Genomic DNA, 13,989 nt, shown 5'->3' with positions numbered 1-13,989 from the left:
CTGCCCGCCGGCTCCTCCCACAGTGGATAAGAGGCCGCCCGAAGAGGGTGTGAAGGAGTGAGCGAGTTGGTCAAGGGCAGAGTATCGCCGCCATCTGGCACCTCCGAACATTTCCAGTTGGAGACGAAATCTTGAGGCGTGACGGATGGAGTAAGTGCAGGATTGACCTAATGTCTTGGCGTAGAGCTCTCCAAATCCGGGGCAAGTTGAGTTTGCGGGGATGTTGTGCACTGGCCGATCGTCCTCGAAGGGACCGCTTCTGTATGTTGCCCATTCGACCGGTCGAGGATGTATCGGCGCCCAGTGCTCATAACCGAAATGCTCTAGGAGGCAGACGCGAGGAGCTCATATAACCCATATGAAGCTTTGCAATCCTCCCTCAGCACATGTAAGTGACGCTGTATCCTACTAACAATACAGGTACCCAACTGTCATTGCCGCAGCAGCAGACCCTTCTTCTTCTCACCCTCTCCCCCATGGCTCCCCATAAGCAGGACGACGCATGGGTAGCTCACCAACAGGATCCCGAGAAGTTCTGGCTGCACCAGGCCGAGCAGGTCGCGTGGCACAAATCTCCCACTACCGCCTTTACGAGAACGACGAAGACGATCCTCGACGGCACCCGGCATGGCAGTTGGCAATGGTTTCCCGACGGCGAACTCAGCACCTCGTACAATGCGGTGACGCGGCATGTTGAAGCGGGACATGGACACCAGATTGCTATCAGGTGGGATAGTCCCGTCACCAGGAAGAAGGAGGAAATCTCGTATGCTACGCTCGACGAGGAGGTTGCTGTTCTGGCGGGGGCGTTACGCGAGGAGGGCGTGAAAAAGGGGGATGTGGTTATCATTTACATGCCCATGATCCCAGCGGCATTAATTGGGATGCTCGCCGTCGCACGACTGGGAGCTGTGCATGCCGTGGTATTCGGAGGCTTCTCGGCTTCGTCGCTGGCGCAGCGTATCGATTCGAGTATGCCCAAGGTGATTTTAACTGCAAGCTGCGGAATCGAGGGCGCAAAAGGTCCGTTGCCGTATAAGCCTATGGTGAAGGGGGCGGTGGAACAGGCGAAGCATAAACCTGCGAGAACGATCATTTGGCAGAGGGAGGAACATCGGTGGAATGATACGGATCGATTGATGGGCGAGCGAACTTGGCAACGATTGGTGAAATCTGCGAGAGACCGGGGGCAACGAGCAGAGAATGTGCCGGTCAAGAGTAACGACCCTTTATACATTATATATACATCCGGAACCACGGGGAGTCCGAAAGGCGTGGTCAGAGAGGTTGGTGGGCACGCGGTCGGTCTCAACTTCACAGTACGATATTTGTTTGGCATTCGAGGACCCGGTGATACGCTTTTCACTGCCAGTGACATCGGTTGGGTTGTCGGCCATTGCTATATTGTCTACGGTCCTCTCTTCGCAGGGGCGACCACTGTGCTGTTTGAAGGAAAGCCTGTCGGAACACCATCGGCGGATACATTCTGGAGAATTGTGGAAGAGCATCGAGTGAATACCATGTTCACCGCTCCTACCGCACTTCGAGCAATCCGAAAAGAGGATCCGGAGAACAAGTTCTTTCGAACGCGTGGCGAGAAGGGTGGTCTGAAGCACCTCCGCGCGCTATTCTTGGCGGGGGAACGAAGTGAACCGGCGATTGTCACAATGTACCACGAGCTCATCAGCAAGTACGGTGCAGAAAACGCCACAGTCATTGACAACTGGTGGTCGTCTGAATCTGGCTCCCCCATCACATCTCTTGCACTGTTACCCGGCACCGGCCTCGACTTCCACGACAGAGCATTCTACAAACCCCTCCCCATCAAGCCTGGCAGCGCCGGAAAGCCCGTACCAGGCTTCGACGTCCGCATCGTCGACGACGACGGCAAACAAGTCCCACCGCAAACCATGGGCAACATCGTCCTGGCCATGCCACTCGCCCCCACCGGGCTGACCACACTCTGGCAAGACCCCGATCGCTTCTACAAAGGCTATCTCAAACGCTTCCACGGCCAATGGATCGACACGGGCGATGCCGGCATGATTGACACAGACGGCTACGTCCACGTCATGTCTCGCGCCGACGACGTGATCAACGTGGCCGCCCACCGCCTCTCCACGGGAGCCATCGAACAAGCTATTTCCTCCCATCCCGACATCACCGAAGCAGCCGTCGTCGGAATCCCCGATAGCATGAAAGGCCACGTCCCCTTTGCATGGATCAGCATCGAACACCCTCCAGCAGATTTACTCCACAATCTCAATGCGAAACTGCGACATCATATCGGACCCATTGCGAGTTTGGCAGGATTTATCGCTGCACCGGGAGTCATTCCCAAAACACGATCGGGAAAGACGTTGAGGAGATGTTTGAAGGAGATTGTGGAACATGCCATGGTGGGGGAATTTGAAAAGGATGTCGTGTATCCTGCGACGATTGAGGATGCGAGTGTGGTGGAGAAGGCGAAGTTGGCTGCGAAAGAGTATTTTATGAATGGTGAAGGAAGGAAATTGAAGGCGAAGTTGTAGATGACCACTGGAGGTCAGAGAGAGAGAAGAGAGATAGAGGTACAAGAAGAACATTTTGTTGAAAATCTGGTAATGACTCGGGATGTTCTATATACATACTTGTAATACGGTACCAACCAACCAATCAATCAATCAATCAATCAATCAATGAACCATCCATCCATCCATTCATTCATTCATTCATTCATTCATTCATTCAGTCGGCAAAATCCACCCAAGTCCAACGACATACCTGAGTACACTGTAGTGAAGCTCCTAGAACCAAGGCACCGATTTTACGTCCAACGACATATATATAGTACACTGTAGTGGAACTTGCCGTCATTATTGCCACTGATAGATAGTACATGTATTGTACATGTGATACTATGGCTTCGAGACTAGCCCATGGCAGGTGGTCTTCACAACCCCAATAGCATGCCCATATTATACGGCCTTTTGATACACCAAGCCCTTCATATCATCATCGCCAGAGAAGAACAACATTAGTTGAGAGAGAAAAATGACCCACTGGAAAATGGTGTCGCATGCAAAGGGAAAACACTTTGAAATTCCTGGCAAAAGGCCTGAACCACCTAGAAATCGGCCACCTATAATCTCGCTCGATCGCCTATGGCACAATCAGTTCTCATGCCCGTCCCATACGATCTCAGTCGCAGACTTGGGAACATTCTACGCACCAGGGATCAATTCCTTGATCTCCTCCACAACCTTCTCGTGCTCCGTGAAAGGATCGTACATCCGAGCCCGGATGTAGGAGTCCAAGTCCTCATCCGACAAGTTCCTCAGCGAGAGTTCCCGGTCCATTCCATCCTTTTGAGCAGCACGAATGACTCCCCGAGTCACAGTGACAGAGACCTCACGAATGCGACGGATGTCAGGATAGAGCCAATTATCAGACACCTCTTCTTTCGTGAGTGACGTCGAGAGAGATTCGGCCGAAGCGTAAATCATGTTTTGCGTCACGTTCACGGCCTTGGATAGAATCGCGCCGAGACCGATGCCGGGGAAGACGTACCTATCCCAATACCGTTAGTATGCTATATGCAGAAACTCGAAAACATTCAGAGGACATACATGTTGTTGCCTTGTCCGGGCGTCAGCTCTTTCCCTTCGTATGTGAGAGTGGGGAAAGGTGATCCAGAGGCAAATAGACATCGGCCCTTGGTGTACTTGACGGCATCCTCGAATGTGCACTCAGACTTGCTAGAAGGATTAGAAAGTGGGAAGATGACAGGCTTGTCATTGAGCTCAGCCATGCGCGTCAGAATCTGGGGCGTGAATGCTCCACCGATTGTGGAAAGGCCCATCAGAATGGTGGGTTTCACGTATTCGAGAGTCTCTTCCAAGGTTTCGAATTGTTGGCCGTCGTTGTCGTCACGTGCAAAGTACACCTTGTGCTCGGCCAGGGGCTTGCCAGGGCGGTCGAGAGTGACCATGCCTTGTGAGTCCACGAGCCAGAATCGCTTCTTGGCTTGTTCTTCGGAAAGCCCCTCCTTGATGAAGAATTCGGTGAGTTGCTTGGCGACACCAACACCTGCACTGCCAGCTCCAAAGAAGACGGCGCGTTGGTCCGCTGGCTTCACACCGGATTGCTTGACGGCGTTGATGAATCCTCCGGTGATGACAGCACCGGTGCCTTGAATGTCGTCGTTGAACATAGTGTATGTATCCTGATATCGCTCGAGCGAAGGGAATGGGTTTTTGAAATCCTCGAACTGGATGACAATCGAAGGCCATCTTTCGGTAAGAGCAGCCATCATCTCGTCAAGGAACTCCTTCTCTTCCTCAGCGGTCACCTTGTCGCGTCGACTACCCAAGTAAAGAGGGTCGTTTCGGAATTGCTCATTGCTGGTGCCGAGGTCGAGACACAGTGGGAGGGTCTTCATGGGGTGGATACCAGCACATGCAGTGTAGAGGGAGAGCTTTCCGACTGGAATACCCATGCCATTGATTCCGAGATCTCCTAGACCCAGGATACGCGAACCGTCCGTGACGACAGTGATCTCCACATCATGCGGCCAGTTTCGGATCACCGAGTGGAGATTTCCCTTGTCTTCGAACGAGAGGTAGAGACCTAACAGGTGTGTTAGGGAGCAATCCACTGCGCGTGGTGGACTTGCCTACTCACCCTCGGGCTGTGTGTATAGTTCTGACCATCTTTGACACGCCTCGCCCACAGTGGGTGTGTAGATGAGAGGGGTGAGCTCCTACAAGCTTGTCAGATCATCCTGCAGCCATCCACGCTCTTGTTCCATGTCTGACCTTGACGTTGTCTGCGAACAGACGGTAGAAAAGGTTCACGTTGGTATTCCGCAGAACAGAGAGGTACTGGTACTTTTCAATGGGCGTTCTCCTCGAAGCAAGAACAGCCAGACCTGAGTCATATCAGCGTGTGAAGAGGCCTATGTCCGTCGAGTGTCTCGACTCACATCTCTTGGCTTGGTTCTCGAAGGTCTCGACGGCAGGTGGAGTCAGACCATAGGTCCTCAGGTACTTTCTCGTCTCCTTGGGGTTGGTGGTGTCATAGTCGGAGCTGGTGCGAGAAAGTGGTTCAGCATGGGGAGGTATAGCGGCCGAACAATATTGTACTAGCGGCAGATGATGTAGAGATCGGCACGAACGTACGGAGCTGGGATGACCCTTCTCTCTGGGTGAAGCGGGTGCGAAGCAGGTTGCTTGATATTCGCTTGTGGTGCGAGGCCACTCTGAGCAGCAGTCATGGCTGTGGTGGTGGTGAAGGGTCGTAGTGCCGATGCAGGTGAAGGTGAAGCAGCAGCAGGAGTATGATGAGGAGGAGAAGGAGGAGAAGAAGTCGCAAACAGTGGTGGGTGTGAATTAAAAGGCCGACACGAGAAGGTCGAGTTGCGAATAATAAGTAGTGATAGCGGTAGGCGGGTCGGGCGACTGAAGGGCGGCATATGGACTGGGCTGGGTTGTAGGGTGAAGCCGGAGGCGTCGGGGAGGATTAGTTCTCTGGATTACACGCAAGTGGCGATCGGCGTGCAGGGCTGAGACCGCGCGGGTACATACCTTATACTGTAATAATAAGTTGGCAGGTGCGTCCGTGTCTCCGTGAAGTGTGTACACAGGCCAGGGAAGGTCCAATGGGCTCGTCCTCAGATACGGAAGGTATGCGACCGATGGGAGAGTGCTGGGGGTGAGTCAGTCGGGCAGGGCAAGAAGTGAGCGATTAATTCCATGATGGTGTTGAGTGAGTGATTGTGGTGAAACAGAAAAAAGTTCCCGTGCGCACTGCGCGCAAGTTGCAATACACGGAACAGAGCTGTGGACCTACTGTAACGACCCTTTCCGGAAAAAGCGACTACACGCTAACTATCGTCTGTTGGACTGGGTTGGCTCTCACTGGGTCGCGCACGCGAGGCAGATGGATCATGGAACTTGTTTGCTTGGATCATAATGGGCCCCGTCAACGGTAAACGGCCACTCAATGGCTGTGTGAATGTTTGTGATTGGCCGAGGAGGTACGAGGAGACCCGATATCCTCGCGTCTTGGATTTGCGCATAATCGCATATACCTGATGATTGATCACGGAGGTACCTGATATGTGTGTACGGGAAGAGGCCCGATATACCATCGTTCTCGCATTCACCACCTTACCTTACCAGGCTTACCTACTGTACTGTACTCCTGCTGTACCTGACCATCGGGCATCGGCTATGCTCATTTCTGGTGACCAGACGACAGGGTGCAGTTCGGTTGTGCAGGTGAGAAGGGCTGCGTCAGCCTGAGGAACAATTTTGAACATTTCTAGCCCTACCCATTATCGTGGTGCCGCTACCCGTCAGCAGCTACACTGCTTTGAGACCCCATGCCTATCTAGCATGCCTAGCATGCCACATGGCCAGGCACCATGCTCCGAGATCTTTTTATTATTCTTGTTTCATTACCTGTGCCGGACGGCGACGGAGACCGACACCAACGAGGAATGCATTCCTAACTCCACGGAGGTCGTCGTGCAGCTCGCACCGTTTTAGTAATAAGGTACAGGTATCATATGGTATTATTGCTTTTTCCCTTCTACCTTCTTCCGACGCTGTACCTCCTCCCTCGTCGACACAACCACCGTGGACCACCAAGCCAATGGAAGCTTTTGACAAGCCTTGGAGATTTGATGACATGTGTGCCTGATATGAGTGATGAGGATGAGGTGCCTTGTAGGTAGGTACATATACCTCCTCCCGCTGCTTACATATATGTACCTGTCTGAGGTACATGTACTGTATGACTTTTGGCCTGAGGCTGCTGTGATGCCGTGGAGGACGGAGCCCGGTCCGGTCGCAGTCGAACTAGTACGTCAGTATGCGCGCGTACCTCCTACGTCTTTTCACTACCGTATGAAGGCAGGAGTTGGCAATTGAACCTGCGGGTAACCTCCACTGTATTGATTTGCTTGGTTTGCTGCTGCAAGAGGCAAGCCATTGCGCCTTCCACTCGTCACCAGTAGCCCATGTACCTATCAGGCCAAGGTATCATAGGGACAAAGTCCAAGTACAGGTAGTTCTGCTTCTGCTGTCTTAGATCATCGCCGCCTGCTCTCGCTGTCTGCTCTCCCACCACCCCCAACCTCCACCACGAACACCGCTCCGGGCATCAACAGCACCACCACAACAGCACACACAGCATGGCATCTTGCTTTGGCTTCCGCAACAAAGGCGATCAGGCCGAGCGCGAGCCTCTGCTGCCCCAGTACAATGACGATACCACGCTGCAGCGGGAGCTGCACCAGAAGCTCCACTCGTACCACATGTACCGCGCCATGTCCAAAGGCTTCATGCCTTCGACCGAACAGCTCATCATCAACCTACGCACTTTCCTCTCCAGCGAAGTGCTCAACCCCGAGCACCCTGATCTGTCCAACAGTGGCAGGAGACTGATCAAGCAGACGCGAACATGGGTGGAGCAGTTCATGGACCTGCTCCAGCACAAAAATGGCAAGGACCAGATGCAGGACATCATTTGGTTCCTGTCAAAGAGCAGCATATCCGTGGATGTCGAGGACATTACTGTGCGAGCACAGAAGACCAAAGCCAAGGCAGACACCCTGGCGGCATACCAGAGCTTGCAAACCGTAGGAGGATTGCTGTTCACCAATTCTGACTTCAGGATCTTTCTCAGTGACCTCAACACCGTTGGCAAGGAGGTCTTTAGAGACTCTGCTTTCGCATTGTCGCATGTCGCCAAAGAGGTGGGCAACAAGGTCGATCCTTCGGAAGAGGAGAAGCAAAAGGTTGCAAAGCCAGGTGCCGATGATCAGCCAGCGCCCAGCACGCAGGACTTGACAGGGGACGCGGTGGATGTGACCCAGATCGTCGCGAACGGCACAGCTCAAGTGGCAAAGACGACTGTGGACAGCGCTGCGGATAAGCTGGAGGGTGACGAGGGCAAGACGTTGATCAACCGCCTTCAGCAAGCTGTCTTGAAGCTGAGGAAGCGACCCGACTACAACGACTCTGTGTCGACATTGTCATTGCTGATCAAGCGCTACGCTCTGGTTTATTCACGCGCCGCAGAGGACATTGCCCACGTTGCTAAGAAGGATGTGCAGGAAAATGAGGCGCTTGATCGTGCAGCGCACAACATCTGGATCTTCATCACCAGCTTTGGAAACAAAAAGGACTGGGAGAAGACGGAGGCGTTGTTCAAGAAAGTGCTCGGTCACAAGGATAAGGACCCTCAATTCGAGAGCACGTTGAACAAAGCTGGTGACGGACTGCAAAAGCTGCTCACAGATCCTCAGTTTATGGAGCACGCCGATGAGAAATTCAAAGAACTCAGAGCCGAGTACAACAAGTCCAGCAATGGCAGCGACTTGAGCAAAGATGTTCAGGCTCTGTTCCAGCAGTTGGAGACGACTCTTTACAGCGTGCTCAGAGATGAGCACATCAACAACTTGATCCAGACGAGTCTGCGTATATTCAAGATTCTCTCCCCCATCAACCAGGCCACTAACCCGGAACTACTTCAGGATTCCATCAATATCTTCATACCACTCTTCATCGCAGCTATCCAGTATGTGCCCATTCCGAGATTGGAGGTCAGCACACCCGAGATCGATCTGCTGCTAGAAAACCTCATCATCGAGCCGGGACATACAGTCAACCAGACCTCTTTTCTCCCGTACCGGCTCAAGGTGGAAACATACAACGATTGCGAGCTCCGCAAGGCCAGATTCGGAACTACAAGCGCAATGACCAACCTTGTCACTATCAAGATTGATGGACTTTCCGCCAAGGCCGATGAGATGGGCTTTTGGCTTCGTGCTCACAAGGGCATTCTCCGTCTGGCAGATGAAGGTATTGCAGGTTTCGCGCTCGACGAAAAGGGGATCGACATCCATATCGATGTTGAAATCGCGAAAGAACGTCTCGAGCAAATCTTGACTCTCAAAGGTGTACGCGTACATATCCACAAGCTCAACTACAAGATTCGCAAGTCCAAGTTCAGCTGGCTCGGATGGCTCATCAAGCCTCTGCTGCGCCCAGTCATTCGCAAAGTCATGGAGAAGCAGCTGGCCTCTGCTCTGGCGGACTTCTTCCATGCTGCCAACCGCGAGATTCTCTTCGCGAGAGAGCGTCTTCGGGCAACGAGAATTGCTGACCCTAACGATTTGCTTACGTTTTTCAAGGCTGTGAGTGCTCGGCTCACCCCAGCGGACGATCCGGATGTCTATACGAGAGTGGGCGTTGCGCAGCCTGGCAAAGGCGTGTTCAAGAATGTGTATGCGCCTGGAAGTGTGGTGAAGGTATGGAACGAGGAGGCTAGCAAAGCTCCAGAGCGCATCGAAGAATTTGATGCAGGTGGTTGGAGAAATGCCATCTTCGACACACACGTTCGAAGCTTGACCTGATGGGTACGGTACCTGGAGGGGCGGGACAGGAGAATGTGTGACATGTGAGAAGGCGGGGAAAAGAAGCAGACGGCGACAGAGTCGAACACAGACGACAGCCCAAGGGCAACAGCATTCAAAGGCGCGGTGAGCGAACACACAGACGTTCAGGAACGATCAAAATGTAACAATACCTAAGTACCTGACTTAATGTAGCGGTATCCTCGGCATCCTCGTGACGTGCAGTCTCATGTCGCAGAACCCCTCGAAGCACCCATCCCATCGCCCGCTGTTCAATGACACTGTCAGAAGACAAATTGACGCCCGGCCGAGCTCATCGGAGGAATCCGTTTCTGACTACCTGTATGAGTGAGTCTCATCATCGCTATTCCCAGTATCCAAGCCCAAGTCCCCTCTCTCTCCCGCTTTCGATATATGTAGCTGTGTTCTTGTTCTTGTCCTTGCTGTTGCTGTTGTTGCCGTGAGAAAAAAAAAAGCCTCTTGTTCGTTCGTTCCTTCCTCCCTTCCATTCCTTCCCTTTCTTCGTTCTTTCCTTTCATCCCTTTCTTCCTTCCTCAAATGAAGCAACCCTAGAATTTACTGGTGTCGTCTCATATATGTACCTTAATATCGATAAACCCCTGACCCCCCTTCCAAGCCGAAGAAAAGAAAAGTGTCATTCATCGAAAGATGAGCTAGAAAAATCCAATAACCTTTTTTTTTTCTCCTTTAAATTTTTTTTTTTTTTTTTTCATAAAAGAAATCCTTTCACCAGAACTCCATCCCTCCCCCCTGTTGCTGCTGTTGCCGATTCCTCCTCACCACCATTTCCTGCTGTTGTTCTTGTCGTTGTCGTTGCCGAGCAGATTGTCTCCTCTCCGGTCTAATCGTGGGTTCTCTTCTCTCGGGCAGAAATTCCGGTGGAGCAGAAGCTCTTTTGTTGCGCTTTGAAGAAGAACGATGATTGGAGGAAGGTAATTGTTGTTGTTGTTGTGATTGTGATTGTGATTGTTGTTTGGGAGTGATGCGGAGAGAGCGAGGGATGTGTGGGACGGGAACTTTGGAGAGGACGAGAAGGGTGAATTTTGTGATGCGGTAGGCTCTGGAGGCTGGCATGGTGGGCGTTTGATTGGTGGTTTTGGGTTGCTTGTTTGGTTTGGTTCTATTGGTTGGTTGGATGGTTGTTTGCTTGGTTGGTTTGGTTTGTTGGGTTGAGGTCGGCGAAATGGATGGATGCGGACTAGGTTCGCATAATCTGGAGTGGTGGTATTGGGGTATGGTGGAGGGTCTGGCTTCAGGGACGGTAAGGGAAGTATGTACCTAGTAGGAGGCAGTGGGCGGAGCAAAGAAATATGTAAGTCAGGTAGGTACCTATGTCAGGTATGTATGTATGTAAGTCTTCATTCACCCCCCTTTTTTGCACACCACCACGGGTCTACGGCATAATTTTCACACCGAGCATTTTCTTTTTGTTTCTTTCTGTGGGTATCACTAGTATGGAGCAAGATTTGCTTTCCTTTTTTTGCAACCGTCGGAGGTCGTGATGAAGGTTTGTACGAGATATGAAATGACATGGGCGGATGCTAAGTTTCCGATTCTGCGGCTATTTAATGCTCGCTCGAAACCTAACATTTGTACCTACTTGACTACCGTACTCGCGGATCCCAGGGGTTCCGTTCGCTCGCGAAGAAATGTTTCAAAGTTGTTCAAGAACAGCAGCAACTCTGTGAAGGCATTCGTGAGTGAATAATTAATACTTTGTCTGTATGATCGAGACTTCAACCGCAGTCGATAATTTGGTAGTTTCGGCGCTTCTAGTCTTGTTGGAGGCTGTATTTTTTTCTGTGTTTCAAGTATTCGCAAGCTAAATCATCGTTCTGAGCGCGTGGTCTTTACACAGTCTATCTCTTGGTCGCTACCCTACTCAAAGGTATTGCTTGTAGTGTCTCTGCTGATCTATCTGCTGATCAATTGTGCCGCTGGAAAAAAGGGGTGGTTTCGTCTGCGAATACGCGTCGGAGATATTGTAAAACCATACGAAGATAGACTAGCACTGCTATAGTCTCCTAATCGGTCTGCTCTATTATTGGAAGTAGGTATTCGGGTACGCTAGTTATAGGGAGAGGGGAGACGTAAACCTCAGTTGGAAGGTTACGAGCGACAGGAAGATAGAGTATAGAACAACCAAGCGTAGGAGGTAGGAGGTCGAGGTGGTTGGCTTGTGAAAGTTAGCTAAAGTATCGAGAAATAAAGTTAAATCATCGACAATTGAATATAACTCAATATCTAGCTACTGTACTGTAGTAGCTTAATTCTACCAGGTACCTGGTATCAGATCTCAATTATCGATAATTCAACTGGATAGTAATACTTCGCATTGAGCTATCTATTCAAGACCTGATAGCAGATTCAGTTGTTGTCATTGATCTCCAGCGAGAGTAATTAACACGGTGACTGCGGCTTGTGAACCAGAATCTGGTATACACTATATCCAAGGGGCAAGTCCCAGTCCGAAACACTACCGTACTGTCAGCTCCTATAACTTCAAGACAACTCTGGTTGGCATGTGCAGAATGTGTGTGATACATTCGCAATAGGTGCAGTCGGCAATGGTTGCTACACTAATATTTAGCGGAAAGCCATGACTGCCTGGTTCGGACCCTGCGAAGACCCGAACTGCATCTCGTGTTGGTCGCTTGCGTGGCGCGGTGGCAGAGACACACGACCCCGTGCTACAAGTAGAACTATACCACCGTTTGCTTCCAACAATCATCTCCGTCCCCACCCGCGGCGAGGTTGAAAGTCCGTAAGCCAGCTGAGGCAGTACCTGGCGAACAGCTTATTGATGTAGATACAGCTATGGCTTTGCGTCTGGGTTATTGTGATTGAGAATTATCGTGGCATAGGTGGGATCAATCAACAGCAGAAAGATCAGAGCATGCCAAGAAGGTGGCCAATCAAGGAACCTCGTGCAAGACAGCGATGCCAACGTAGCAGTGATGCGGGACCCGAACAATGAGACTGTCGTACCATTTTTCTCGCTCCGTGCGACAAATATCCGCTGACCACACGCCGAAAGTGTCACATCTGCAGCTAGTGTCTGGAAGCTCGGTGGGGTTCGTGATGACCGATTCAGGATGATGAATTGCTTGAGTATCAAGCAACAACTTGTTGCCAAAGGTTCCTCTAGTCGTCACGTCATCAAGCCGTGGAAGGCTTGTCGAGCTGGCCATCACATATGCCACAGCACATGAGGAACGCGTGATCACAGCATGATCTTGGATGCGGTTTGTATTGGGAGGAGTGAGACGAACTCATCCATCTCGCGAGGCCTCTCATGGCAGATTTGTGGCGCACAGTACCTCTGTAACGAAAGAGAAACCAGACTGGAATTGGGGGAAAAATCGATGTGAGAGACTGGCTGCCAAAGTCGCGAGTACAGCATCGGATCGTTCTGCGGAGCTCAAGAGCCTGCAGTGGCGCGTCCTCGAGGGATGCGGCAGCTTTGGAGCATTTCGGATACCGGAATGGTCGAACGACCAATTTGTCGTCGATAGACAGCGAGCTTTATGTTGTCGACGTCGATGGCCACTGTAGTATGGGACAGGATGGAGGAGAGAAGGAAGAAGTTGGAATTCTTGGCATGTTTAGTCATCGAGAAACGAGCTTCCGCATGAGACGGCGCATCACAGAGTCGTCAAACATTGATTGCTACCGCTACCACTTCCATACATCGACACACCACACGTCGCTGTCAACATGTTCCGCACCGCCCTCCTCCGCGCTACGCGAGTCGCCGCACAATCTGGTGCCCGCGCTGCTCCAGTCGCTCGCACAGCTATTCGCAGCCCCTTCATCACATCCCGAATCTCCAGCCCAGCGACCAGAATCGCTGCGATACGGTGTTATGCCAGCTCATCGGGACTTGGACAAGAGGAGGTTACTGGCCGTATCTTGGACCTTCTGAAGAACTTCGACAAGGTAATACAGAGATATTGGTAACTTGACGCAAGAGGCATTGGACTGATGAGAAATGCAGGTTCAGGATCCATCAAAGGTATAGAGGGCACGCGGTCGAACACTCTGCAGTAACGTTCCTGATCATTATGCCAGCTCTCTGCGTCCTCGCACTTCACGAACGACCTTGGGTTGGACAGTTTGGATACCGTCGAGGTGGTGATGGCAATAGAAGAGGTTTGTGGCGTCATAGCGGCATGTGGCTGGAAGGGGCATTGACAGACGCGATATAGGAGTTCAGCATTGAGATTCCAGACAAAGAGGCCGATGCCATTCACAGCGGTATGTGCAGCGCGTTGGGAGGATGCAAACTGGCGTTTACTAACAGCATACAGTGACCCAAGCCGTAGACTACATCCTCAAGCAGCCAGACGGTAGGTACACTTGCTGTGAAGATTACAAGAGTCGTGCTAATGGTTTACAGCTCACTAGAAGACATCAATGGCAGAAGAGGAAGTGACAATTGGGGCAGATGGGACAGTCGATGCATGTGAGAGGCACATGAAGGGAGGCGAGGGGGCTCTCGAATTGGCAAATGTACATTGTAGCCCGAGTCCAGCAGAGCAGTGTGCCATAGATGTATACCATCA

At 51.6% G+C, this 13,989-nt stretch overlaps 5 protein-coding genes across 5 annotated transcripts; 3 read left to right on the top strand and 2 right to left on the bottom strand.

The window, feature by feature from the left end:
- Nucleotides 1-475: 475 nt before the first annotated feature.
- On the top strand, nucleotides 476-2,652 carry SEPMUDRAFT_149416 (AMP-binding enzyme; the record flags this gene model as incomplete). Its single annotated transcript, XM_016905536.1, has 1 exon — nucleotides 476-2,652. A coding segment is annotated over one exon (2,056 nt), but the record flags the coding sequence as incomplete, so codon positions are not given.
- A 185-nt stretch (nucleotides 2,653-2,837) lies between these two features.
- SEPMUDRAFT_149414 (NADP-dependent malic enzyme) lies at nucleotides 2,838-5,677 on the bottom strand. Its single transcript, XM_016905535.1, has 8 exons — nucleotides 5,565-5,677; nucleotides 5,160-5,462; nucleotides 4,964-5,067; nucleotides 4,797-4,909; nucleotides 4,663-4,741; nucleotides 3,609-4,608; nucleotides 3,212-3,549; nucleotides 2,838-3,141 (listed from the first exon to the last, which is right to left on the bottom strand). The coding sequence occupies exons 2-8, from the start codon at nucleotides 5,450-5,452 to the stop codon at nucleotides 3,122-3,124; spliced, it is 1,947 nt and encodes a 648-aa protein (XP_016760992.1). The 5' UTR covers nucleotides 5,453-5,462; nucleotides 5,565-5,677; the 3' UTR covers nucleotides 2,838-3,121.
- A 1,494-nt stretch (nucleotides 5,678-7,171) lies between these two features.
- On the top strand, nucleotides 7,172-10,096 carry SEPMUDRAFT_149407 (uncharacterized protein). Its single transcript, XM_016905534.1, has 2 exons — nucleotides 7,172-9,529; nucleotides 9,599-10,096. The coding sequence occupies exon 1, from the start codon at nucleotides 7,178-7,180 to the stop codon at nucleotides 9,401-9,403; it is 2,226 nt and encodes a 741-aa protein (XP_016760991.1). The 5' UTR covers nucleotides 7,172-7,177; the 3' UTR covers nucleotides 9,404-9,529; nucleotides 9,599-10,096.
- Nucleotides 10,097-10,150: 54 nt separating this feature from the next.
- On the bottom strand, nucleotides 10,151-10,498 carry SEPMUDRAFT_108312 (uncharacterized protein; the record flags this gene model as incomplete). The annotated part of the gene is made up of 1 exon (XM_016900731.1): nucleotides 10,151-10,498. The coding sequence occupies one exon, from the start codon at nucleotides 10,496-10,498 to the stop codon at nucleotides 10,151-10,153; it is 348 nt and encodes a 115-aa protein (XP_016760990.1).
- A 2,643-nt stretch (nucleotides 10,499-13,141) lies between these two features.
- Nucleotides 13,142-13,859, top strand: SEPMUDRAFT_44459 (acyl carrier protein; the record flags this gene model as incomplete). Its single annotated transcript, XM_016908929.1, has 4 exons — nucleotides 13,142-13,363; nucleotides 13,496-13,576; nucleotides 13,633-13,681; nucleotides 13,735-13,859. 4 exons carry the CDS (start codon nucleotides 13,142-13,144, stop codon nucleotides 13,857-13,859), a joined length of 477 nt encoding a protein of 158 aa, XP_016760989.1.
- Nucleotides 13,860-13,989: the final 130 nt, after the last annotated feature.

This window comes from Sphaerulina musiva (assembly GCF_000320565.1).
Source record: "Sphaerulina musiva SO2202 unplaced genomic scaffold SEPMUscaffold_5, whole genome shotgun sequence".
NCBI classification, from domain to species: Eukaryota; Fungi; Ascomycota; class Dothideomycetes; order Mycosphaerellales; family Mycosphaerellaceae; genus Sphaerulina; species Sphaerulina musiva.
Note: the sequence above shows the minus strand (reverse complement) of the source record. Positions and strands in the feature narration are given on the sequence as shown.